Source organism: Tachyglossus aculeatus, chromosome 2 (genome assembly GCF_015852505.1).
Source record: "Tachyglossus aculeatus isolate mTacAcu1 chromosome 2, mTacAcu1.pri, whole genome shotgun sequence".
In the NCBI taxonomy this organism is placed as follows: Eukaryota; Metazoa; Chordata; class Mammalia; order Monotremata; family Tachyglossidae; genus Tachyglossus; species Tachyglossus aculeatus.
Window position 1 is genome coordinate 53,089,142 of NC_052067.1, and position 27,944 is coordinate 53,117,085.

The 27,944-nt window shown below is 48.5% G+C and overlaps 1 protein-coding gene across 3 annotated transcripts in view; it reads left to right on the top strand.

The window, feature by feature from the left end:
* The first annotated feature begins 20,423 nt into the window (after window positions 1-20,423).
* The window catches only part of TBXT (T-box transcription factor T), a 37,902-nt gene continuing 30,381 nt past the window's right edge, over window positions 20,424-27,944 (top strand). For all 3 annotated transcript variants that reach the window (XM_038740935.1, XM_038740944.1, XM_038740953.1), the window contains exons 1-2: window positions 20,424-20,629; window positions 27,439-27,703. In XM_038740935.1, the coding sequence (XP_038596863.1) occupies window positions 20,424-20,629; window positions 27,439-27,703 (471 nt within the window). The remainder of the gene's footprint in view (window positions 20,630-27,438; window positions 27,704-27,944) is intronic.

A 27,944-nucleotide genomic window follows, 5' to 3' on the forward strand; every position in this document is an offset into this window, starting at 1 on the left:
GAAGAGAGCTCCAACCAAGCCACGGTGTGCTAAGGGCCTCCTACAAGCGGGGCAGAATGGGGTTGGGGCAGAGCCAACGGTGCCAGCCACCCCCAGTGACCCCCAGAGCCTCTCGGGAACATCCACTGGGCAAACCAAACGGGGTCCCGCTCTTCCCGGCTCCCGCCAAGGGGCCTTCCAGAACTCCCGCGTTCCCGCCGAGGAGGAGACGGGTAGGGGGGCCTGAGGGTTTAGTGGGCACAGTGTCTTTTTTTTGGGGGGGCAGCCATCAAATATTAGTGTCTGCTGTTGAAAATGAGCTGCATTTTACCTGGTGGCAGGAGATGACCATTTGGTGGAGCGCTCTGAGGGCTGAGTGCATCTGCCTTAGAGATTCCAGCTCCTGCTGTTAAGAGAAAACAAGGAATTTTTGGTTTGGAATTTGGTTCTGACTAAAACCCACCCCTGCCACCCACTCTGGGCCCTGGCTTCAGGCTCCAACCAGGGGTGAACAGCCACTTGACCCTCCTTGCAGAACTCCGCCATCTTTTCCCCCAAACTCAAGGTGGATGGCGGAGGTGGGGAGGTGGATGGCCACGCTCCCTGCACCCCATGCCACCGAGAGACCCCTGTGCCCATCCCGGGGCCTGTCCGACTTAGGTGGGGTCAACAGGGGCAACAGCGTCTGCCCAGCCCATTGTCAGGGGGAGGAGGAGGAGGAGGAGGAAGGGTGGGAGGAGGAGGAGAGGAATGGGAGGAGGTGGAGGAATGGCAGGAGGGGGAGGAATGGCAGGAGGAGGAGAGATAAGAGAAGCGGAAGAGAAGGGATGGGAGGAGGAGGGGGAGGAGGGATGGGAAGAGGGGGAAGAGGGAAGGAAGAGGAGGGATGGGAAAAGAAGAAGGAGAAGGAGGGAGGAGAGAAGAGGAGAGATGGGAGGAGGAGGAAGAGGAGAAGGATGGGAGGAAGAGGAGGGATGGGAAGATGAAAAGGAGGAGAGGAGGGATGGGGGAGGAAGAGGAGAGGAGGGATGGAGGGGGAAGAGGGAAGGAAGAGGAGGGATGGGAAAAGAAGAAGGAGAAGGAGGGAGGAGAGAAGAGGAGAGATGGGAGGAGGAGGAGGAGGAGGAGGAGGAGGAGGAGGAGGAGGAGAAGGATGGGAGGAAGAGGAGGGATGGGAAGATGAAAAGGAAGAGAGGAGGAAGACGAGAGGAGGGATGGAGGAGGAAGGGATGGGAGGAGGAGGGGAGGAATGGGAGGAGGAGGAGGAATGGGAGGAGGGGGAGGAATGGAAGGAGGAGGAGAGGAGGGATAGGAGGAGGAGGTGAGATAAGTGGAAGAGAAGGGATGGGAGGAGAAGGGGGAGGAGGGATGGGAAGAGGGGGAAGAGGGAAGGAAGAGGAGGGATGGGAAAAGAAGAAGGAGAAGGAGGGAGGAGAGAAGAGGAGAGATGGGAGGAGGAGGAGGAGGAGAAGGATGGGAGGAAGAGGAGGGATGGGAAGATGAAAAGGAGGAGAGGAGGGATGGGAGGAGGAAGAGGAGAGGAGGGATGGAGGAGGAAGGGATGGGAGGAGGAGGGATGGGAAGAGGAAAAGGAGGAGAGATGGGAGCAGGGGGAAGAGAGGAGGAGAGATGAGGGGAGGAGGATGGATGGGAGGAGGATGGATGGGAGGAGGAGAAAGAATGGGAGGAGGAGGGAGGAGAGGACAAGAGAAGAATGAGGGGAGGAAGAGGAGGGATGATAATAATAATAATAATAATGATGGCATTTATTAAGCACTTACTACGTGCAAAGCACTGTTCTAAGCACTGGGGAGGTTACAAGGCAATCAGGTTGTCCCACGGGGGGCTCACAGTCTTCATCCCCATTTTCCAGATGAGGGAACTGAGGCCCAGAGAAGTGAAATGACTTGCCCAAATTCACCCAGCTGACAATTGGCGGAGCCGGGATTCGAACCCCTGACCTCTGCCTCCAAAGCCCGGGCTCTTTCCACCGAGCCACGCTGCTTCTCTAAGGGATGGGAGGAAGGATAGGAGGAAGAGAAGGAGAGCAGCGTGGCTCAGTGGAAAGGGCCCGGGCTTTGGGGTCAGAGGTCAGGGGTTCAAATCCCGGCTCCACCGGTTGTCAGCTGTGTGACTCTGGGCAAGTCACTTAACTTCTCTGTGCCTCCATTACCTCATCTGTAAAATGGGGATTAAGACTGTGAGCACCCCCTGGGACAACCTGATGACACTGTAACATCCCCAGCACTTGGAACAGGGCTTTGTACATAGTAAGTGCTTAATAAATGCCATTAACAAGAAAAGGAGAGGTGGTATGGGAGGAGGAGGAGAGGAGGGGGAGAATAAGACAAGGGGGGGGGGGGTCAATCAATCAATCAATCGTATTTATTGAGCACTTACTGTGTGCAGAGCACTGTACTAAGCGCTTGGGAAGTACAAGTTGGCAACATATAGAGACAGTCCCTACACATCAGTGGGCTCACAGTCTTAGAAGGGGTCGAGGGAGGAGGCAAGGAAGGCGGTGCTTAGCACAGCGTTTGGCCCATAGTAAGCGCTCACAAATACCCTGGTTGGGATCCATCCCCCCGGCCTTACCTCCTTCCCTTCCCCACAGCACCTGCATATATGTATACATGTTTGTATGTATTTATTACTCTATTTATTTATTTATTTTACTTGTACATATCTATTCTATTTATTTTATTCTGTTAATATGTTCTGTTTTGTTCTCTGTCTCCCCCTTCCAGACTGTGAGCCCGCTGCTGGGTAGGGCCCGTTTCTCTCTGTTGCCAACTTGGACTTCCCAAGTGCTTAGTACAGTGCTCCGCACACAGTAAGCGCTCAATAAATATGATTGATTGATTGTACTTCCCAAGCGCTTAGTACAGTGTTCTGTGCATAGTAAGCACTCAATAAATACGATTGATTGTACTTCCCAAGCGCCTCTCCATCCCCCCATCTTACCTCCTTCCCTTCCCCACAGCACCTGTATATATGTATATATGTTTGTACATATTTATTACTCTATTTATTTATTTATTTTACTTGTACATATCATCATCATTGTCAATTGTATTTATTGAGCGCTTACTATGTGATGAGCACTGTACTAAGTGCTTGGGAAGTACAAATTGGCAACATATAGAGACAGTCCCTACCCAACAGTGGGCTCACAGTCTAAAAGGGGGAGACAGAGAACAAAACCAAACATACAAGCAAAATAAAATAAATAGAATAGATATGTACAAGTAAAATAAATAGAGTAATAAATATGTACAAACATATATACATATATACAGGTGCTGTGGGGAAGGGAAGGAGGTAAGATGGGGGGGATGGAGAGGGGGACAAAGGGGAGAGGAAGGAAGGGACTCAGTCTGGGAAGGCCTCCTGGAGGAGGTGAGCTCTCAGCAGGGCCTTGAAAGGAGGAAGAGAGCTAGCTTGGCGGATGGGCAGAGGGAGGGCATTCCAGGCCCGGGGGATGCCGTGGGCCGGGGGTTGATGGCGGGACAGGAGAGAGCGAGGCCTAACGGTGAGGAGATTAGCGGCGGAGGAGTGGAGGGTGCGGGCTGGGCAGTAGAAGGAGAGAAGGAAGGTGAGGTAGGAGGGGGCGAGGGGATGGATGGACAGCCTTGAAGCCCAGGGTGAGGAGTCTCTGCCTGATGCACAGATTGATCGGTAGCCACTGGAGATTTTTGAGGAGGGGAGTAATATGGCCAGAGCGTTTCTGGACAAAGATAATCCAGGCAGCAGCATGAAGTATGGATTGAAGTGGAGAGAGACACGAGGATGGGAGATCAGAGAGAAGGCTGATGCAGTAGTCCAGACGGGATAGGATGAGAGCTTGAATGAGCAGGGTAGCGGTTGGGATGGAGAGGAAAGGGCGGATCTTGGCAATGTTGCGGAGCTGAGACCGGCAGGTTTTGGTGACGGCTTGGATGTGAGGGGTGAAGGAGAGAGCGGAGTCGAGGATGACACCAAGGTTGCGGGCTCGTGAGACGGGAAGGATGGTAGTGCCGTCGACAGAGATGGGAAAGTCAGGGAGAGGGCAAGGTTTGGGAGGGAAGACAAGGAGTTCAGTCTTCGACATGTTGAGCTTTAGGTGGCGGGCAGACATCCAGATGGAGATGTCCTGAAGGCAGGAGGAGATGCGAGCCTGGAGAGAGGGGCAGAGAGCAGGGGCAGAGATGTAGATCTGGGTGTCATCAGCGTAGAGATGATAGTTGAAGCCGTGGGAGTGAATGAGGTCACCAAGGGAATGAGTGTAGATAGAGAACAGAAGGGGACCAAGTACTGACCCTTGAGGAATCCATACAGTAAGGGGATGGGAGGGGGAGGAGGAGCCCGCGAAGGAGACCGAGAATGAAAGGCAGGAGAGATAAGAGGAGAACCAGGAGAGGACGGAGTCTGTGAAGCCAAGGTCAGATAGCGTGTTGAGGAGAAGGGGGTGGTCCACAGTGTCAAAGGCAGCTGAGAGGTCGAGGAGGATTAGGACAGAGTATGAGCCGTTGGATTTGGCAAGCAGGAGGTCATTGGTGACCTTTGAGAGCGCAGTTTCCGTGGAATGAAGGGGACGGAAGCCAGACTGGAGGGGGTCGAGGAGAGAGTTGTTGTTGAGGAATTCTAGGCAGCGCGTGTAGACAACTCGTTCAAGGAGTTTGGAAAGGAATGGTAGGAGGGATATGGGACGATAACTAGAAGGTGAGGTGGGGTCAAGAGAGGGTTTTTTTAGGATGGGAGAGACATGGGCATGTTTGAAGGCAGAGGGGAAGGAGCCAGTGGAGAGTGAGCGGTTGAAGATGGGAGTTAAGGAGGGGAGAAGGGATGGAGTGTTCTGCGCATAGTAAGCGCTCAATAAATACGATTGATGGATGGATTGTACTTCCCAAGCGCTTAGTACAGTGTTCTGCCCTGAATAAATACGACTGATTGATTGAGTGTACTTCCCAAGCGCTCAGCACAGTGCTCTGCGCATAGTAAGCGCTCAATAAATAGGATTGAATGAATGGCGGGGTGGGGAGCGGGCCGCCCTACCTGCAGCTGGGCCCCGGGGGCCGGGGGCTCCTGGGGACCCTCTGTGGGCCATTGCCGGGGCAACCGGGGCTTCTTCGCCCTGCGCTTGGTACCCCAGCGCTTCCCCATCCTTCGCTCGGCTCCGTTCGGCTCCTCTCGTCAAGGGTTCGGCTCGGGTTCGGCTCCGTTCGGCTCCGCTCGGCTCGGGTTCGGCTCCGTTCGGCTCCGCTCGGCTCGGGTTCGGCTCCGTTCGGCTCCGCTCGGCTCCGTTCGGCTCCGTTCGCCTCCGCTCGGCTAGGGTTCGGCTCCGCTCGGCTCGGGTTCGGCTCCGTTCGGCTCCGCTCGGCTCGGGTTCGGCTCCGTCACCGTGGCAACGGCGGGAAAACCGCGCGCCGAGCGACTCTCCAAGCCCGCCCCCAGGCCAGAGCAGCGGAGACCAGAGGGCGTCGATCGCGATGACGTCACTGACGGCGCTCGGGCGCTCGGCGAGCATCTATATACGCGCGTTCGTTCGTTCGTTGCAACATAGAGATTGCACGTAGTAAGCGCTTAATAAATGCCATTATCATTATTGGCAACATAGAGATTGCACGTAGTAAGCGCTTAATAAAATGCCATTATTATTATTATTATTATTGGCAACATATAGATTGCACGTAGTAAGCGCTTAATAAATGCCATTATTATTGGCACCATATAGATTGCACGTAGTAAGCGCTTAATAAATGCCATTATTATTATTATTATTGGCAACATATAGATTGCACGTAGTAAGCGCTTAATAAATTACATTATTGTTATTATTATTGGCAACATATAGATTGCACGTAGTAAGCGCTTAATAAATGCCATTATTATTATTGGCAACATACAGATTGCATGTAGTAAACGCTTAATAAATGCCATTATTATTATTGGCAACATAGAGATTGCACGTAGTAAGTGCTTAATAAATGCCATTATTATTATTGGCAACATAGAGATTGCACGTAGTAAGCGCTTAATAAATGCCACTATTATTATTATTATTATTGGCAACATGTAGATTGCACGTAGTAAGCGCTTAATAAATGCCATTATTATTATTATTATTATTATTGGCAACATAGAGATTGCACGTAGTAAGCGCTTAATAAAATGCCATTATTATTATTGGCAACATAGAGATTGCACGTAGTAAGCGCTTAATAAATGCCACTATTATTATTATTATTGGCAACATGTAGATTGCACATAGTAAGCGCTTAATAAATGCCATTATTGTTATTATTATTGGCAACATACAGATTGCACGTAGAAAGTGCTTAATAAATGCCATTATTATCATTATTATTGGCAACATATAGATTGCACGTAGTAAGCGCTTAATAAATGCCATTATTATTATTGGCAACGTATAGATTGCATGTAGTAAACGCTTAATAAATGCCATTATTATTATTGGCAACGTATAGGTTGCACATAGGAAGCGCTTAATAAATGCCATTATTATTATTATTATTGGCAACGTATAGATTGCACGTAGTAAGCGCTTAATAAATGCCATTATTACTATTATTATTGGCAACATAGATTGCACGTAGTAAGCGCTTAATAAATGCCATTATTATTATTGGCAACATACAGATTGCACGTAGTAAGAGCTTAATAAATGCCACTATTATTATTATTATTGGCAACATGTAGATTGCACATAGTAAGCGCTTAATAAATGCCATTATTGTTATTATTATTGGCAACATAGAGATTGCACGTAGAAAGTGCTTAATAAATGCCATTATTATCATTATTATTGGCAACATATAGATTGCACGTAGTAAGCGCTTAATAAATGCCATTATTATTATTATTATTATTATTATTGGCAACATATAGATTGCATGTAGTAAGCGCTTAATAAATGCCATTATTATTATTATTATTATCATTATTGGCAACATATAGATTGCACGTAGTAAGCGCTTAATAAATGCCATTATTATTATTGGCAACATATAGATTGCACGTAGTAAGCGCTTAATAAATGCCATTATTATTATTATTATTATTGGCAACATAGAGATTGCACGTAGTAAGCGCTTAATAAATGCCATTATTATTATTATTACAGGCAACATATAGAGTGCACGTAGTAAGCGCTTAATAAATGCCATTATTATTATTGGCAACATACAGATTGCAGGTAGTAAGCGCTTAATAAATGCCATTATTATTATTATTATTATTATTATTATTATTATTATTATTATTATTATTGGCAACATATAGATTGCACGTAGTAAGCGCTTAATAAATGCCATTATTATTATTGGCAACATACAGATTGCACGTAGGAAGCGCTTAATAAATGCCATTATTATTATTATTATTATTATTATTATTATTATTATTATTATTATTATTGGCAACATATAGATTGCACGTAGTAAGCGCTTAATAAATGCCATTATTATTATTGGCAACATACAGATTGCACGTAGGAAGCGCTTAATAAATGCCATTATTATTATTGGCAACGTAGAGATTGCATGTAGTAAGCGCTTAATAAATGCCATTATTATTATTATTATTATTATTATTGGCAACATATAGACTGCACATAGTAAGTGCTTAATAAATGCCATTATTATTATTATTATTGGCAACGTATAGATTGCACGTAGTAAGCGCTTAATAAATGCCATTATTATTATTATTATTGGCGACGTATAGGTTGCACGTAGTAAGCGCTTAATAAATGCCATTATTATTGGCAACATAGAGATTGCACATAGTAAGCGCTTAATAAATGCCATTATTATTATTATTATTGGCAACATAGAGATTGCACTAGTAAGCGCTTAATAAATGCCATTATTATTATTGGCAACATACCGATTGCACGTAGTAAGCGCTTAATAAATGCCACTATTATTATTATTATTATTATTATTGGCAACATATAGATTGCACGTAGTAAGCGCTTAATAAATGCCATTATTACTATTATTATTGGCAACATAGAGATTGCACGTAGTAAGCGCTTAATAAATGCCTTTATTATTATCATTATTATATAGAGGCAGTCCCTACACAACAAATTCATTCATTCAATCGTATGAATTTAGCGCTTACTGTGTGCAGAGCACTGTACTAAGCGCTTGGGAAGTACAAGTCGGCAACATATAGATTGCACATAGTAAGTGCTTAATAAATGCCATTATTATTATTATTATTATATAGAGACAGTCCCTACCCAACAAATGCATTCATTCAACCGTATGTATTGAGCGCTTACTTTGCTCAGAGCACTGTACTAAGCGCTTGGGAAGTACAAGTCGGCAACTTATAGATTGCACATAGTAAGCGCTTAATAAATGCCATTATTATTATTATTACTGGCAACATATAGATTTCACATAGCGCTTAATAAATGCCATTATCATTATTATATAGAGACAGTCCCCACCCAACAAATTCATTCATTCAATCGTATTTATTGAGCGCTTACTGTGTGCAGAGCACTGCACTAACTGCCTGGGAAGTACAAGTCAGCAACATATAGATTGCACGTAGTAAGCACTTAATAAATGCCATTATTATTATTATTATTATAGAGAGACAGTCCCTACCCAACAAATTCATTCATTCAATCGTATTTATTGAGCGCTTACTGTGTGCAGAGCACTGGACTAAGCGCTTGGAAGTACAAGTCGGCAACATGTAGAGACGGTTCCTACCCAACAAATTCATTCATTCAATCGTACTTAGTGAGCGCTGACTAGGTGCAGAGCACTGTACTAAGCGCCTGGGAAGTCCAAGTCGGCAACATATAGAGTCCCTCCCCAACAAATTCAGTCATTCAATCGTATTTATTGAGTGATTACTGTGTGCAGAGACTGTACTAAGCGCTTGGGAAGTACAAGTCGGCAACATAGAGAGACAGTCCCTACCCAACAAATTCATTCATTCAACCGTATGTATTGAGCGCTTACTGTGTGCAGAGCACTGTACTAAGCGCTTAGGAAGTACAAGTCGGCAACATATGGAGACAGTCCCTACCCAACAAATTCATTCATTCAATCGTATTTATTGAGCGCTTACTGTGTGCAGAGCACTGTACTAAGCGCTTGGGAAGTATAAGTCGGCAACATATAGAGACGGTCCCTACCCAACAGCGGGCTCACAGTCTAGAAGGGGGAGACGGACAACAAAATAAAACATGAAATCATCATCCTCAATCGTATTTATTGAGCGCTTACTGTGTGCAGAGCACTGTACTAAGCGCTTGGGAAGTACAAATTGGCAACCTATAGAGACGGTCCCTACCCAACAGTGGGCTCCCAGTCTAAAAGGGAAAGCGTTTCAGGCCAGAGGCAGGTTGTGGGAAACCGATTTGCAGTGAACAGGTTGGCATTGGAAAAGCAAATTATACGGGCTGGATTGTAGTAGGAGAGTAATAATAATGATAATAATAATAATAATAATAATAATAGCAATAATAATAATAATAATAATGGCATTTGTTAGGTGCTTACTATGTGCCAAGCACTGTTCTAAGCCTTGTGTGGGGGATACAAGGTCATCAGGTTGTCCCACGTGGGGCTCACGGTCTTCATCCCCATTTTCCAGATGAGGTCACTGAGGCCCAGAGAAGAGAAGTGACTTGCCCAACGTCGCACAGCTGACGAGGGGCGGAGCGGGGATTTGAACCCATGACCTCTGCCTCCCAAGCCCCGGGCTCTTTCCACTGGGCCGCGCTGCTTCTCTAGCGAGGGGAGGTAGAAGTCGGCCAGGCCGTTGAGTGCTTTATAGCGGATTCATTCGTTCAGTCGTATTTATTGAGCGCTTACCGTGCGCAGAGCACTGTACTAAGCGCTTGGGAAGTACAGGTTGGCGACTTATAGAGACGGTCCCTACCCAACAGTCTAGAAAGTTTCTGTTTGATGCGGAGTCTACTTGGTGGTGATCGGGGTCCCGAATTTGACGCCGCCGGGGATAATGCCGCCTTCCGCAGCCATACGCTCCCGCCTCTCCTTTCAATCAATCAATCAATCAATCACTCAATCAATCGTATTTATTGAGCGCTTACTATGTGCAGAGCACTGTACTAAGCGCTTGGGAAGTACAAATTGGCATCACATAGAGACAGTCCCTACCCAACAGTGGGCTCACAGTCTAAAAGGGGCTCACAGTCTAAAAGGGGCTCAATCGATCCATCAATCCGTCCGTGGTATTTACTGAGCGCTTACTGTGAGCCGAGCGCTGTACTAAGCACTTGGAAGAGTACAACAGAGTTACAGGAGAGACAAAAATGACAACAGATTAGGGATAGGATACGGATGCGGTGCTCTCTTGGTCCTACCTTTCTAGAAACTTTTTCTGAGGCTCCTGCTGATGTGATAATAATAATGGTGGTATTTGTTAAGCGCTTACTATGTGCGAAGCACTGTTCTAAGCGCTGGGGAGGCTACCAGGTGATCAGGTTGTCCCACGGGGGGCTCACAGTTTTAATCCCTTTTGCAGATGAGGGAACCGAGGCGCAGAGAAGTGAGGTGAGTTGCCCAAAGTCACACAGCTGACAGTTGGCGGAGCCGGGATTTGAACCCATTTTTTTTTTTAATGGCGTTTACTAAGCGCTTACTATGTGCGGAGCACTGTTCTAAGCGCTGGGGAGGTTACAGGGTGATCAGGTTGTCCCATGCGGGGCTCACAGTCTTAATCCCCATTTGACAGATGAGGGAACTGAGGCCCAGAGAAGTGAAGTGACTTGCCCAAAGGCACACAGCTGACAAGTGGCGGAGCCGGGATTTGAACCCGTGACCTCTGACTCCAAAGCCCGGGCTCTTTCCACTGAGCCACGCGGAACTGAGGCCCAGAGAAGTGAAGTGACTTGCCCAAAGGCACACAGCTGACAAGTGGCGGAGCCGGGATTTGAACCCGTGACCTCTGACTCCAAAGCCCGGGCTCTTTCCGCTGAGCCACGCGGAACTGAGGCCCAGAGAAGTGAAGTGACTTGCCCAAAGTCACACAGCTGACAGTTGGCGGAGCCGGGATTTGAACCCGTGACCTCTGACTCCAAAGCCCTGGCTCTTCCCACTGAGCTACGCATAATAATTATGGTATTTGTTAAGCGCTTATTACGTGCCAGGCACTGTACTAAGCACTGGGGTGGACACAAGCAAAAGGGGTTGGACACAGTCTCTGTCCAGCGTGGGGCTCAAAGTCTCGATCCCCATTTTCCAGGTGAGGGAACTGAGGCCCAGAGAAGTGAAGTGACTTACCCAAGGTCACACAGCAGACAAGCGGCGGAGCAGGGATTAGAACCCGGGACCGCCTGACTCCTAGGCCCGACTCTAGCCACCAGGCCTGCTACCGCTTTTTTTTTTTGGATGGACTTTATTAAGCGCCTACTATGTGCAAAGCGCTGTTCAAGGCACCGGGGAGGTTACAAGGTGATCAGGTTGTCCCACGGGAGGCTCACAGTCTTCATCCCCATTTGACAGATGAGGGAACTGAGGCCCAGAGAAGTGAAGTGACTCGCTCAAAGTCTCACAGCTGACAATCGGCGGAGCCGGGATTTGAACCCATGACCTCTGACTCCAAAGCCCGGGCTCTTTCCACTGAGCCACGCTGCTTCTCCAAAGGGCTGAGAAGAGGGATGCTGCAGCCGGGCCCGACTCTTCCCGACCCTCTCTGATTTTCCCCCTTGTCTCCCGTCGCTTTTCCCGTCGTCAGTCCTGACTTGCTCTCCTCGGATTTGGTTTCTCCCTGCGCGGCGTCGGGAATGCGGAAAGTTGTCCCCGGGAGGAACCGCGCGCAAGGCCGGACCGTTCTTGGCGCTGGTCCGGGGGATTGTGGTCAATTCCCAAGCTGGTCCAATCAATCAATCAATCAATCGTATTTACTGAGCGCTTACTGTGTACAGAGCACTGTACTAAGCGCTTGGGAAGTCCAAGTTGGCAACATATAGAGACAGTCCCCACCCAACAGTGGGCTCCCGGTCTAAAAGGGGGAGACAGAGAACCAAACATACTAACAAAATAAAATAAATAGAATGGATATGTACAAGTAAAATAAATAAATAGAGTAATAAATATATATAAACATATTTACATATATACAGGTCCGTGCCCTCTGGCTCCCGAGCTGGTCCATGGCCTATGGCTTGTGAGATGATCCGTGCCCCATTCATTCATTCATTCATTCATTCATTCATTCAATCGTATTTATTGAGCGCTTACTGTGTGCAGAGCACTGTACTAAGCGCTTGGGAAGTCCAAGTTGGCAACATATAGAGACAGTCCCTACCCAACAGTGGGCTCACAGTCTAAAAGGGGGAGACAGAGAACCAAACATACTAACAAAATAAAATAGAATGGATATGTACAAGTAAAATAAATAAATAGAGTAATAAATATATACAAACATATTTACATATATACAGGTCCGTGCCCTCTGGCTCCCGAGCTGGTCCATGGCCTATGGCTTGTGAGATGATCCGTGCCCCATTCATTCATTCATTCATTCATTCAATTGTATTTATTGAGCGCTTTCTGTGTGCAGAGCACTGTACTAAGCGCTTGGGAAGTCCAAGTTGGCACCATATAGAGACGGTCCCTACCCAACACGGCCCCGGAGCTTGCCCTTCCGTGCCCACTGCCCTGAAAGATGGTCATCACGGGTTCCCGGGGGCCGACTAGGCCGGGGGTGGGAAGACGGGGAGGTCCAGGATGCGACAGGACAGGGCTAGCCAGGGAATAATTAATAATAATAATAATAATAATGATAATAATGAAGGCATTTGTTAAGCGCTTACCCCCTTTTTCCTCTCCTCCTCCCCATCCCGCCCACCCTACCTCCTTTCCCTGGTCATCACGGGTTCCCGGGGTCCGACTAGGCCGGGCGTGGGAAGACGGGGAGGTCCAGGATGCGACAGGACAGGGCTAGCCAGGGAATAATAATAATAATAATAATAATAATAATAATAATAATAATAATAATAATAATAATGAAGTCATTTGTTAAGCGCTTACCCCCTTTTTCCTCTCCTCCTCCCCATCCCGCCCACCCTACCTCCTTTCCCTGGTCATCACGGGTTCCCGGGGGCCGACTAGGCCTGGGGTGGGAAGACGGGGAGGTCCAGGATGCGACAGGACAGGGCTAGCCAGGGAATAATAATAATAATAATAATAATAATAATAAAAATAATAATAATGAAGGCATTTGTTAAGCGCTTACCCCCTTTTTCCTCTCCTCCCCATCCCGCCCACCCTACCTCCTTTCCCTGGTCATCACGGGTTCCCGGGGTCCGACTAGGCCGGGGGTGGGAAGACGGGGAGGTCCAGGATGTGACAGGACAGGGCTAGCCAGGGAATAATAACAATAATAATAATAATAATAATAATAATAATAATAATAATAATAATGAAGGCATTTGTTAAGAGCTTACCCCCTTTTTCCTCTCCTCCTCCCCATCTCCCCCGCCCTACCTCCTTCCCCTCCCCACAGCACCTGTATCTCTGTTTGTCCAGATTAATTACTCTATTTATTTTACCTGTCCATATTTACCACTCTATTTATTTTGTTAACGATGTGCATCTAGCTTTATTTCTATTTACTCTGATGACACCTGTCCACATGTTTTGTTTTGTTGTCCCCCTTCTAGGCTGTGAGCCCGTTGCTGGGTAGGGGCCGTCTCTCTACGCTGCCGACTTGTACTTCCCAAGCGCTTAGTAGAGTGCCCTGCGCCCAGTAAGCGCTCAATAAATACGATTGAATGAATGAATGAATGAATGAATGAATGAATGAATGAATGAAAGAATGAATGAATGACTGCAAAGCACTGTTCTAAGCATCAGGGGAGGAGAGGGGTGAGTCTTCGTGGGGTCCCGGCCTTGATGGGGAGAGCCAAACCGGGTGAAGAGAGGGGTGTGCATATTTGTGTGTGTGTGTGTGTGTGTGTTTGTGTGTGGTTTTTTTTTTTTGTTGGGGGGATTCTCACCCTGGGCCTGCTGAGCCAGCGTACTGACGGTGTCTGCGACGCCCACCACCCCATCCACCCATGATGGGTGGCATTGTAGAATGACCCCCTTGGCTGGGCCCGCTCCTCAGGCCTCCCCCTGACGCCCCTGACACCCCATGGGCATCTCCTGGGCACCTTCCCGGGACGGCTCCCAACCGGGAAAAACTGCCCCAGTCATCCCAATCCATCTCCACTTAACGATAATAATAATAATAATGATATTTGTCAAGCGCTTACTATGTGCCAAGCACCGTTCTACGCGCTGGGGTGGACACAACCTAACAAGGTTCTCCCGCATCATCATCATCATCATCGATCGTATTTATTGAGCGCTTACTGTGTGCAGAGCACTGTAATAAGCGCTTGGGAAGTACAAATTGGCAACATATAGAGACAGTCCCTACCCAACATGGGGCACCCAGTCTTAATCCCTATTTTGCGGCTGAGGTGGATGGCCTTTATTAAGCGCTTACTATGTGCAAAGCACTGTTCTAAGCGCTGGGGAGGTTACAAGGTGATCAGGTTGTCCCACGGGGGGCTCACAGCCTTCATCCCCATTTTACAGATGAGGTAACTGAGGCCCAGAGAAGTTAAGTGACTTGCCCAAGGTCACACAGCAGACAAAGGGTGGAGGCGGGATTAAAACCCACAACCCGACTCCCAAGCCCGGGCTCTTTCCACTAAGCCAAACTGCTTAGAGGTAAGGGAATCAGGTTGTCCCCTGTGAGGCTCACTGACTTTATCCCCATTTATCTCTGAGGCACAGAGAAGTTAGAATTAGATTAGCTGTACTTCCCAAGAGCTTAGTACGGTGCTCTGCACACAGTAAGCGCTCAATAAATACGATTGATGGATTGATTAGGCACAGAGACGTTAGGATTAGAACACACATCCTCTGAGTGCTCTTGGCACTGGGACTATTTATTTATGTTGATGCTATTGATGCTATTGATGTTTTGTTGTCTGTCTCCCCCCTTCTAGACTGTGAGCCTGTTGTTGGGTAGGAATTGTCTCTATCTGTGGCCGAATTGTACTTTCCAAGCACTTAGTACAGTGTTCTGCCCACCGTAAGCACTCAATAAATGATCATTTATATCCAAATATTGATGCTATTGATGCCAGCCTGTTTGTTTTGCTTTGTTGTCTGTCTTCCCCTTCTAGATTGTGAGCCCGTTGGATAGGGACCGTCTCTATCTGTGACAGAATTGTACTTTCCAAGCGCTTAGTACAGTGCTCTGCCCACAGTAAGCGCTCAATAAATGATCATTTATAGCCAAATAATTTTGATGCTATTGATGCCGGCCTGTTTGTTTTGCTTTGTTGTCTGTCTCCCCCTTCTAGATTGTGAGCCCGTTGTTGGATAGGGACCGTCTCTGTGGCCGAATTGTACTTTCCAAGCGCTTAGTACAGTGCTCTGCCCACAGTAAGCGCTCAATATCCAAATAATTTTGATGCTATTGATGCCTGTCTAGTAAGCACTCAATAAATCATCATCATCATCATCATCATCAATTGTATTTATTGAGCTCACAATTTATTGAGCTCACATTTTTTAATAGTATTTGTTGACAAACAACAGACAACAGTCTCTATCTGGGGTCGAATTGTACTTTCCAAGCGCTTAGTACAGTGCTCTGCCCACAGTAAGTGCTCAATAAATGATCATTTACATCCAAATAATTTTGATGCTATTGATGCCTGTCTAGTAAGCACTCAATAAATGATCATTTATATCCAAATAATTTTGATGCTCTTGATGCCGGCCTATTTGTTTAGCTTTGTTGTCTGTCTCCCCCTTCTAGACTGTGAGCCCGTTGTTGGGTAGGGACCATCTCTATCTGTGGCCGAATTGTACTTTCCAAGCGCTTAGTCCAGTGCTCTGCCCACAGTAAGCGCTCAATAAATGATCATTTACATCCAAATAATTTTGATGCTATTGATGCCGGCCTATTTGTTTTACTTTGTTGTCTGTCTCCCCCTTCTAGACTGTGAGCCCGTTGTTGGGTAGGGACCGTCTCTATCTGTGGCCAAATTGTACTTTCCAAGCGCTTAGTACAGTGCTCTGCCCACAGTAAGCGCTCAATAAATGATCATTTATAGCCAAATAATTTTGATGCTATTGATGCCGGCCTATTTGTTTTGCTTTGTTGTCTGTCTCCCCCTTCCAGATTGTGAGCCCGTTGTTGGATAGGGACCATCTCTATCTGTGGCCGAATTGTACTTTCCAAGCGCTTAGTACAGTGCTCTGCCCACAGTAAGCGCTCATTATCCAAATAATTTTGATGCTATTGATGCCTGTCTAGTAAGCACTCAATAGATGATCATCATCATCATCATCAATCGTATTTATTGAGCTCACAATTTATTTAGCTCGCATTTTTTAATAGTATTTGTTGACAAACAACAGACAACAGTCTCTATCTGCGGCTGAATTGTACTTTCCAAGCGCTTAGTACAGTGCTCTGCCCACCGTAAGCACTCAATAAATGATCATTTATATCCAAATAATTTTGATGCTATTGATGTGTGTCTAGTAAGCACTCAATAAATGATCATTTATATCCAAATAATTTTGATGCTATTGATGCCAGCCTGTTTGTTTTCCTTTGTTGTCTGTCTCCCCCTTCTAGATTGTGAGCCCGTTGTTGGATAGGGACCGTCTCTATCTGTGGCCGAAGTGTACTTTCCAAGCGCTTAGTACAGTGCTCTGCCCACAGTAAGCGCTCAATAAATGATAATTTATATCCAAATCAATTTGATGCTATTGATGCCGGCCTACTTGTTTTGCTTTGTTGTCTGTCTCCCCCTTCTAGATTGTGAGCCCGTTGTTGGATAGGGACCGTCTCTATCTGTGGCCGAATTGTACTTTCCAAGCGCTTAGTACAGTGCTCTGCCCACAGTAAGCGCTCAATAAATGATGATTTATAGCCAAATAATTTTGACGCTATTGATGCCTGTCTAGTAAGCACTCAATAAATGATGATGATGATCATCATCAATCGTATTTATTGAGCTCACAATTTATTGAGCTCACATTTTTTAATCGTATTTGTTGACAAACAACAGACAACAGTCTCTATCTGCGGCCGAATTGTACTTTCCAAGCGCTTAGTACAGTGCTCTGCCCACAGTAGGTGCTCAATAAATACGATTGAATGGATGAATAGGCCACGTCAGGGAGAGGAAATCCGAGGCTGGAGGGAGGGCACGTCTCCCATTCATTCAATCGTTATTTCCCCATCCCATCCCCATTCTTCTAGACTGTGAGCCCACTGTTGGGTAGGGACCGTCTCTATATGTTGCCAACTTGTACTTCCCAAGCGCTTAGTACAGTGCTCTGCGCACAGTAAGCGCTCAATAAATACGATTGATTGATTGATTGATCCCACAGGATGGGGAAGGGGCAGAGAGGCAGGGGCGGGGAGCTGGGAGCACTAACTTTAAGCCGGTCAGAGGCGTGTTTCCCCACTCCTTTACTCTGGACTCTCCCAAACGCTCAGTACAGTGCTCTGCTCACAGTAAGCGCTCAATAAATACGCTAGATTGGGGCAGGCGTTTTGGGGAGTGTGGTGGGGAGCGTGTGTCTGTATCTGTGTGTTCCTGAAAGCGGGCACAGTCAGAGGGTCATGGGTTCAAATCCCGGCTCCGCCAATTGTCAGCTGTGTGACTTTGGGCAAGTCACTTCACTTCTCTGGGCCTCAGTTCCCTCATCTGTCAAATGGGGATTAAGACTGTGAGCCCTCCGTGGGACACCCTGATCACCTTGTAACCTCCCCAGCGCTTAGAACAGTGCTTTGCACATAGTAAGCGCTTAATAAATGCCATCATTATTAGGGATCCGATTTATGCTTTCCCAAGCGAGAAGCAGCTTGGCTCAGTGGAAAGAGCCCGGGCTTTGGAGTCAGAGGTCATGAGTTCAAATCCCAGCTCTGCCAATTGTCAGCTGTGTGACTTTGGGCAAGTCACTTCACTTCTCTGTGCCTCAGTTCCCTCATCTGAAAAATGGGGATTAAGACTGAGCCCCCGTGGGACACCCTGGTCACCTTGTAACCTCCCCAGCGCTTAGAACAGTGCTTTGCACATAGTAGGCACTTAATAAATGCCATTATTATTAGGGACCTGATTGGTCCTCTCCCGAGCACTTACTTAGCCCACCGCTCCGTGGGCTCAATCAATTCATTCCTTCATTCATTCAATCGTATTTATTGAGCGCTTACTGTGTGCGGAGCACTGTACTAAGCGCTTGGGAAGTACAAGCTGGAAACATATAGAGACGGTCCCTCCCCAACCGTGGGCTCACAGTCTGGAAACGCGATGGATGAATCTCTTCCTCCCTTCAATCAATCAATCAATCAATCGTATTTACTGAGCGCTTACTGTGTGCAGAGCACTGTTCTAAGCGCTTGGGAAGTCCAAGTTGGCAACATATAGAGCTGGTCCCTACCCAACAGTGGGCTCACAGTCTAGAAAGCGCTTAGTACAGCAATCAATCAATCACTCAATCGTATTTACTGTGCGCTTATGGTGTGCAGAGCACGGTACTAAGCGCTTGGGAAGTACAAGTTGACAACATATAGAGACAGTCCCTACCCGACAGTGGGCTCACAGTCTAGAAAGCGCTTAGTACAGCAATCAATCAATCAATCGTATTTACTGAGCGCTTCCTGTGTGCAGAGCATGGTACAAAGTGCTTGGGAAGTCCAAGTTGGCAACATATAGAGACGGTCCCTACCCAACAGTGGGCTCACAGTCTAGAAAGCGCTTAGTACAGCAATCAATCGATCGTATTTACTGAGCGCTTCCTGTGTGCAGAGCACTGTACTAAGCGCTTGGGAAGTCCAAGTTGGCAACATATAGAGACGGTCCCTACCCGACAGTGGGCTCACAGTCTAGAAAGCGCTTAGTACAGCAATCAATCAATCAATCAATCATATTTACTGAGCGCTTATGGTGTGCAGAGCATTGTACTAAGCGCTTGGGAAGTACAAGTTGGCAACATATAGAGGCAGTCCCTACCCGACAGTGGGCTCACAGTCTGGAAAGCGCTTAGTACAACAATCAATCAATCAATCGTATTTACTGAGCGCTTCCTGTGTGCAGAGCACTGTACTAAGCGCTTGGGAAGTCCAAGTTGGCAACATATAGAGACGGCCCCTACCCGACAATGGGCTCACAGTCTAGAAAGCGCTTAGTACAGCAATCAATCAATCAGTCGTATTTACTGAGTGCTTCCTGTGTGCAGAGCACTGCACTAAGCGCTTGGGAAGTCCAAGTTGGCAACATATAGAGGCATTTGCTACCCAACAGTGGGCTCACAGTCTAGAAAGCGCTTAGTACAACAATCAATCAATCAGTCATATGTACTGAGCGATTCCTGTGTGCGGAGCACGGTACGAAGCGCTTGGCAACTGCTGAGGCCCTGCTGAGAGCTCTCCTCCTCCAGGAGGCCTTCCCAGACTGAGCCCCTTCCTTCCTTTCCCCCTCGTCTCCCTCTCCACCCCCCCCCCCCATCTTACCTCCTTCCCTTCCCCACGGCACCTGTATATATGTATATATGTTTGTACGTATTTATTACTCTATTTATTTATCTTACTTGTACATATCTGTTCTATTTATTTTATTTTGTTAGTATGTTTGGTTCTGTTCTCTGTCTCCCCCTTTTAGACTGTGAGCCCACTGTTGGGTAGGGACTGTCTCTACGTGTTGCCAATTTGTACTTCCCAAGCGCTTAGTACAGTGCTCTGCACACAGTAAGCGCTCAATAAATACGATTGATTGATTGATTGGCAACAAATAGAGACGGTCCCTTCCCAACAGTGGGCTCACAGTCTAGCAAGCGCTTAGTACAGTGCTCTGCCCCCAGTAAAAGTTCGGTAAGGACGATTGGATGGGTGGGCGGGTGGCTGACGGGGTCCCATTTCCTCCTCCTGGGAGGGGGGGCTTTGAAAGAGGTGCAAACACTGGGCGGAGCGTTGGGGAAAGGGGACAGTGCAGGGGGGGGATTCACATGAAACAGCGGGCCGCGGGCTGCAATTCACAGCTCGGGCTTCGCCCTGATGTGGCCGCGCCCAGCCAATCAGCGCCCGGCCCGGGCCCATCAAAGGGGCGGCCGGCCAATCAGCGCCCGGCCCGGTAACATCAAAGGGGCCCGCCGGCCAATCAGCGCCCGGCCCGGTAACATTAAAGGGCCCCCGCCGGCCAATCGGAAGCGCGCCTCTCCCCGCGGGCCGCCGAGCCCTTATTTATAGGGGGCCCCAAGGGCGGCCCCCGCTAGAATTAAACCCCCAGCGGGGCGCTCCCCCCGCTCCCCGATTTCTCCAGTCCCCTTTGGAAGTGGGGTCCCCCCTCCCCAAAAGCTGGACTCCTCCGCCCCCCCTGGACTTTCCCGGCCCCCCTCTTTGCCCCCCCCCCCCCCGGGCGCGGGAGGATGGGGTCCCCCGGCGCGGAGGGCCCGGGGAAGAGCCTGCAGGCCCGCGTGGACCACCTCCTCAGCGCCGTGGACAACGAGCTGCAGGCGGGCAGCGAGAAGGGGGACCCCACCGAGAGGGAGCTGAGGGTCACGCTGCTGGACGGCGAGCTCTGGCTGCGCTTCAAGGAGCTCACCAACGAGATGATCGTCACCAAGAACGGCAGGTAATCGGCCGCCGGCTACTTGCTGAGCGCCGGGGGTGAGGGTGGTGCGGGGGGGGATCCTCTTGGCCCTTGCCCCACTTGGGGCTCGCACTCTCCATCCCCACTCTGCAGCTGAGGGCCAGAGGATAATAATCATCACTGTGGTAGTTGCGAAGCGCTCATTATTGAATAATAATCATTACTGTGGTAGTTACGGAGCGCTCACTATGTGCCGGGCACTGTACTAAGCGCTGGAGTGGATACAAGCCGCACAGGTTGGACGCAGTCCCTGTCCCATGTGGGGCTCGCAGTCTCCATCCCCACTCTGCAGCTAACTGAGGGCCAGAGGATAATAATCATCACTGTGGTAGTTGCGAAGCGCTCATTATTGAATAATAATCATTACTGTGGTAGTTACGGAGCGCTCACTATGTGCCGGGCACTGTACTAAGCGCTGGGGTGGATACAAGCCGCACAGGTTGGACGCAGTCCCTGTCCCATGTGGGGCTCGCAGTCTCCATCCCCACTCTGCAGCTAACTGAGGGCCAGAGGATAATCATCATCACTGTGGTAGTTGCGAAGCGCTCATTATTGAATAATAATCATTACTGTGTTAGTTACGGAGCGCTCACTATGTGCCGGGCACTGTACTAAGCGCTGGGGTGGATACAAGCCGCACAGTTTGGACGCAGTCCCTGTCCCATGTGGGGCTCGCAGTCTTCATCCCCACTCTGCAGCTAACTGAGGGCCAGAGGATAATCATCATCACTGTGATAGTTGCGAAGCGCTCACTACTGAATAATAATCATCACCGTGGTAGTTACGAAGCGCTCACTATGTGCCGGACACTGTACTAAGCGCTGGGGTGGATACAAGCCGCACAGGTTGGACGCAGTCCCTGTCCCATGTGGGGCTCGCAGTCTCCATCCCCACTCTGCAGCTAACTGAGGGCCAGAGGATAATCATCATCACTGTGGTAGTTGCAAAGCGCTCACTACTGAATAATAATCATCACTGTGGTAGTTACGAAGCGCTCACTATGTGTCGGACACTGTACTAAGCGCTGGGGTGGATACAAGCCGCACAGGTTGGACACAGTCTCTGTCCCATGTGGGGCTCGCAGTCTCCATCCCCACTCTGCAGCTAACTGAGGGCCAGAGGATGATAATCATCACTGTGGTAGTTGCAAAGCGCTCACTATTGAATAGTAATCATCACCGTGGTAGTTACGAAGCGCTCACTATGTGCCGGGCACTGTACTAAGCGCTGGGGTGGATACAAGCCGCACAGGTTGGACACAGTCTCTGTCCCAAGTGGGGCTCGCTGTCTCCATCCCCACTCTGCAGCTGAGGGCCAGAGGATAATAATCATCACTGTGGCAGTTGCGAAGCGCTCACTATTGAATAATAATCATCACTGTGGTAGTTACGAAGCGCTCACTATGTGTCGGGCACTGTACTAAGCGCTGGGGTGGATACAAGCCGCACAGGTTGGACGCAGTCCCTGTCCCATGTGGGGCTCGCAGTCTCCATCCCCATTCTGCAGCTAACTGAGGGCCAGAGGATAATCATCATCACTGTGGTAGTTGCGAAGCGCTCACTACTGAATAATAATCATCACCGTGGTAGTTACGAAGCGCTCACTATGTGTCGGGCACTGTACTAAGCGCTGGGGTGGATACAAGCTGCACAGGTTGGACACAGTCCCTGTCCCACGCGGGGCTTGCGGTCTCCATCCCCACTCTGCAGCTGAGATAACTGAGGCCCAGAGGATAATAATCATCATTGCGGTAGTTGCAAAGCGCTCACTAGGTGCCGGGCACTGTACTAAGCGTTGGGGTGGATACAAGCCATTCGCGGTGGACACAGTCCCTATTCCCACGTGGGGCTCACAGTCTCAATCCCCACTCTGTAGATGATGATGATGATGGTATTTGTTCAGCGCTTACTATGTGCCAAGCACTGTTCTAAGCGCTGGGGGAGATACAAGGTAATCAGGTTGTCACGTGTGGGGCTCACAGTCTTCATCCCCATTTTACAGATGAGGGAACTGAGGCACAGCGAGGTGGAGTGACTTGCCCCAAATCACACAGTAGACAAGTGGTGCAGCCGAGATTAGAACCCACGACCTCCGACTTCCATGCCCTGGCTCTTTCCACTAAGCCACGCTGCCTCTGAGACCCAGAGTATAATAATAATTTTGGTATTTCATTCAATTCAATCATATTTATTGAGCACCTACTTTGTCCAGAACACTGTACTAAGCGTTTAGCACTCTATTAAGAGCTTAGCGCTGGGGTGGATACAAGCCACTCGCGTTAGACACAGTCCCACAGGGGGTTCACAGTCTCAATCTCCACTTTGCAGATGAGATAACTGAGGCCTAGGGAATAATAATAATAATTGTGGTATTTGCTAAGCGCTTACTATGTGCCGGGCACTGTACTAAGCGCTGGGGTGGATACAAGCCACTCGCGTTGGACACAGTTCCTCGTCCAATGTGGGGCCCACAGTTTCAATCCCCACTTTGCAGATGAGATAACTGAGGTCTAGAGAATAATAATTGTGGTATTTGCTAAGCGCTTACTATGTGCCGGGCACTATACTAAGCGCTGGGGTGGATACACGCCACTCGCGTTAGACACTGTTCCTTGTCCAATGTGGGGCTCACAGTTTCAATCCCCACTTTGCAGATGAGATAACTGAGGCCCAGAGTATAATAATAATTTTGGTATTCGTTAAGTGCTTATCATGTGCCGGGCACTGTACTAAGCCCTGGGGTGGATACAAGCCAGTCGGTTTGGACGCAGTCAATCAATCAATCGTATTTATTGAGCGCTGACTGTGTGCAGAGCACTGTACTAAGCGCTTGGGAAGTCCAAGTTGGCAACCTATAGAGACGGTCCCTACCCAACAGTGGGCTCCTTGTCCCCCGGGGAGTTCACAGTCTTAATCCCCATTTTACAGATGAAGGGACTGAGGCACAGAGAAGTGAAGGGAGAAGTAGGCGACAAGTGGAGGAGCCCGGATTAGAACCCTTGACCTTCCAACTCCCAGGCCTTCATTCATTCATTCAGTCGTATTTATTGAGCGCTTACTGTGTGCAGAGCACTGTACTAAGCGCTTGGGAAGGACAAGTTGGCAACATAGAGAGACGGTCCCTACCCAACAGCGGGCTCACAGGCTCTGGCCCGGTCCGGTCCAACTCAATGTCGTCGACCAGAGGTCCCGGCAGAACAACTTCTGGAGTTGAGCCGCTTTGAGCTCCCAGTGGGCAGGAAATGTCTGTTTCTTGTTGCATTGTACTCTCCTAAGCGCTTAGTACAGCGCTTTTCACTCGGTAAGCGCTCCATAAATACGATGGAATGCATGGATGGACGTGGAGAAGGGATGGGGCTTGGGGGGGTTGCAGGGCTACCTGTATATATGTATATCGTGGCTCAGTGGAGAAGAGCACGGGCTTTGGAGTCAGAGGTCATGGGTTCGAATCCCGGCTCCACCACGTGTCTGCTGTGTGACCTTGGGCAAGTCACTTCACTTCTCTGAGCCTCAGTTACCTCATCTGTAAAATGGGGATTAAGACTGTGAGCCCCATGTGGGACAACTTGATCACCTTGTATCCACCCCCAGCGCTTAGAACAGTGCTCTGCACATAGTAAGCACTTAACAAATGCCATCATCATCATCATTACATATTTATTACTCTATTTATTTTACTTGTACCTATCTATTCTATTTATTTTATTTTGTTAGTATGTTTGGTTTTGTTCTCTGTCTCCCCCTTTTAGACTGTGAGCCCACTGTTGGGTAGGGACTGTCTCTATATGTTGCCAACTTGGACTTCCCAAGCGCTTAGTACAGTGCTCTGCACACAGTAAGCGCTCAATAAATATGATTGATGATGATATCTATTCTATTTCTTTTATTTTGTTAGTATGTTTGGTTTTGTTCTCTGTCTCCCCCTTTTAGACTGTGAGCCCACTGGTGGGTAGGGACTGTCTCTATATGTTGCCAGCTTGTACTTCCCAAGCGCTTAGTACAGTGCTCTGCACACAGTAAGCGCTCAATAAATACGATTGATGATGATATCTATTCTATTTATTTTATTTTGTTAGTATGTTTGGTTTTGTTCTCTGTCTCCCCCTTTTAGACTGTGAGCCCACTGTTGGGTAGGGACCGTCTCTATATGTTGCCAACTTGGACTTCCCAAGCGCTTAGTCCAGTGCTCTGCACACAGTAAGCGCTCAGTAAAATGATTGATTGATTGATTGACTGATTGAGGAGGGGAGGACACCTTGGAAGGGTGATGAGGTTGAGGAGGGCAAGATTTGGACAGCAAAGGGGAAAGGGGAACCGCTTTGGGGTCTTTGTAAGACATTTATCGAGCGCTTATTGTCTGCGGAATAATAACTGGGGTGTTTAAGTGCTCACTATGTTCCAGGCACCGTACTAAGCGCTGAAGGGCAGGGATACAAGCAAATCGGATCGGACACAGTCCCTGTTCCACATTGGACTCACTGTCTTGAGGCCCATTTGACAGATGAGGTAACTGAGGCCCAGAGAATAAGAATTATGGCACTCGCCAATCACTGTTCTAAGCACTGGGGTGGATACTTTTAGACTGTGAGCCCACTGTTGGGTAGGGACTGTCTCTATATATTGCCAACTAGTACTTCCCAAGCGCTTAGTACAGTGCTCTGCACACAGTAAGCGCTCAATAAATGTGATTGATTGATTGATTGAAACAGAGTAATCAAGTTGGACACTTCCTTCCCCTTCCTTCCTTCCTCTCCCACTCATGCCCCTCTCCATCCCCCTCATCTTACCTCCTTCCCTTCCCCACAGCACCTGTATATATGTATATATGTTTGTACATATTTATTACTCTATTTATTTATCTTGTACATATCTATTCTATTTCTTTTATTTTATGTTTGGTTTTGTTCTCCGTCTCCCTGTTCTAGACTGTGAGCCCACTGTTGGGTAGGGACCGTCTCTATATGTTGCCAACTTGTACTTCCTAAGCGCTTAGTAGAGTGCTCTGCACACAGTAAGCGCTCGATAAATACGATTGATTGATTGATTGACACAGTCCCTGTCCCAAAGGGGACTCACAGTCTCAATCCCCACTTTACAGATGTGATAACTGAGGCCCGGAGAATAATAATTAGGGCACTAGTTAAGCGCTATCTGCCAAGCACTGTTCTAAGCACTGGGGTGGATACAAAGTAATGGGGTTGGACACGGTCCCTGTCCCAGAGGGGGCTCACAGTCTCGATCCCCATTTTACAGATGAGGGAACTGAGGCCCAGAGAAGTGAAGTGACTTGCCCAAGGACACACAGCAGACAAGTGGCAGAGATATTGTGGTTATGCTTGGGAAAGCACTGTACAAAAGAGTTGACAAACCCCCGATGTCCGCTCTGGCCAGAGTCCCCAAGTGTGGGAGACTGGTTTCCGGGCAGCCAAGGGGCAGTCAATTAATCAGTGATATTTAGTGAGTGCTTACTTTGTGCAGAGCACTGTACTAAGCACCTGGGAGAGCATGACATTTGATATTCACCACCCACCCCGGCCCCCAACCCCACTTAAGTACCTATCTTTGAATTCATTCAATCGTTCATTCAATCGTATTTATTGAGCACTTACTGTGTCCAGAGCACTGTACTAAGCGCTTGGGAAGTACAAGTCAGCAACGTATAGAGATGGTCGCTCCCCAACAATGGGCTCACAGTCTAGAAGGGGGGAGACAGACAACAAAACAAACTAACAAAATTAAATAAATGTATTTATTCATTTAACATCGGTCTCTCCCTCTAGACTATAAGCTCGTTACGGGCAGGGAACGTGTTTGATAATCCAGTTTTTTACACTGTGAGCCCACTGTTGGGTAGGGACTGTCTCTATATGTTGCCAACTTCTACTTCCCATGTGCTTAGTACAGTGCTCTGCACACAGTAAGCGCTCAATAAATATGATTGATTGATTGTTGTACTGGACTCTCCCAAGTGCTTAGAACAGTGTACACAGTAAACACCATCGATTGACTGATGAATCGATCCTCTAGATCGTAAGCTGGTAGCGGGCAGGGATTGTGTCCGTTTATTGTTGTATCGTACTCTCCCAAGCGCTCAGCGTGGTGTTCTTCACAGAGTAAGCGCTCAAATAGGATTGAATGATGATGATATAATACAGTCTCACGTTCCCTGCATTGCCTCCACACCTGAGGATGTTGGCAGCCGGGGTAGTTTTCTTGATAAATTTTTTGATTGGAGGCAGGGGGACGGAAGGAAGGGCTACAGACTGCGGCTCTTTGTGGGATGATAATAGTAATAATAATAACGGCATTTATTAAGCACCTACTACGTGCAAAGCACTGTTCTAAGCGCTGGGGAGGTTCCAAGGTGATCAGGTTGTCCCACGGGGGGCTCACAGTCTTCCTCCCCATTTGACAGATGAGGTCACTGAGGCCCCGAGAAGTGACGCGACTTGCCCGAAGTCACCCGGCTGGCAACTGGCGGGGCTGGGATTTGAACCCGTGCTCTTTCCACCGAGCCACGATGTGGGCGATGATGACGGTGGTGTTCGTTCAGCGCTTGCTATGTGCTAGGCGCTGAGATCCGGCTGGTAGGATGGGGATGGAGATCTCCCGCTCACACCCGCCGTTTTGTCCGGTTTTTCCCACCTCTGGCCCCGGCTTTCAGCCCCCTTTCCTCCCCCCCACTCTCCCCGCTCCACCTCCTTCCTCCCGGCCGGCCTTCCCACCTTTTCCCCCATCCCTGTTCTCCCCTGGTGACTGGTTGCCCTCCGCCCCCTCCCCTCGCCCCTCCAGGAGGATGTTCCCGGTGCTGAAGGTCAGCGTGTCCGGCTTGGACCCCAACGCCATGTACTCCTTCCTGCTGGACTTCGTGGCGGCCGACGCTCACCGCTGGAAATACGTGAACGGCGAGTGGGTGCCCGGGGGGAAGCCGGAGCCCCAGGCCCCCAGCTGCGTCTACATCCACCCGGACTCGCCCAATTTTGGGGCCCACTGGATGAAGGCGCCCGTGTCCTTCAGCAAAGTCAAACTCACCAATAAGCTCAACGGCGGGGGCCAGGTAGGATGAAGCCCCCCATCTTCCCCCGGCTAGCTGCACCACCGGTCTACTCTCCTTGAGCCTCAAAAGGAATCCCTGGGTCACCCCAAATTCAGCATTTCCAGGCGCGGGCCCGCCTCTGAAATCACCCACCTTCCTGTCATCTGCGTTTCGGGACTGCGGTATCCGTTAAGAGCTTTCTATGTGCCAGACGCTGTAATAGTAATAATCATAATTATGGTATTTGTAATCAGATCGTCCC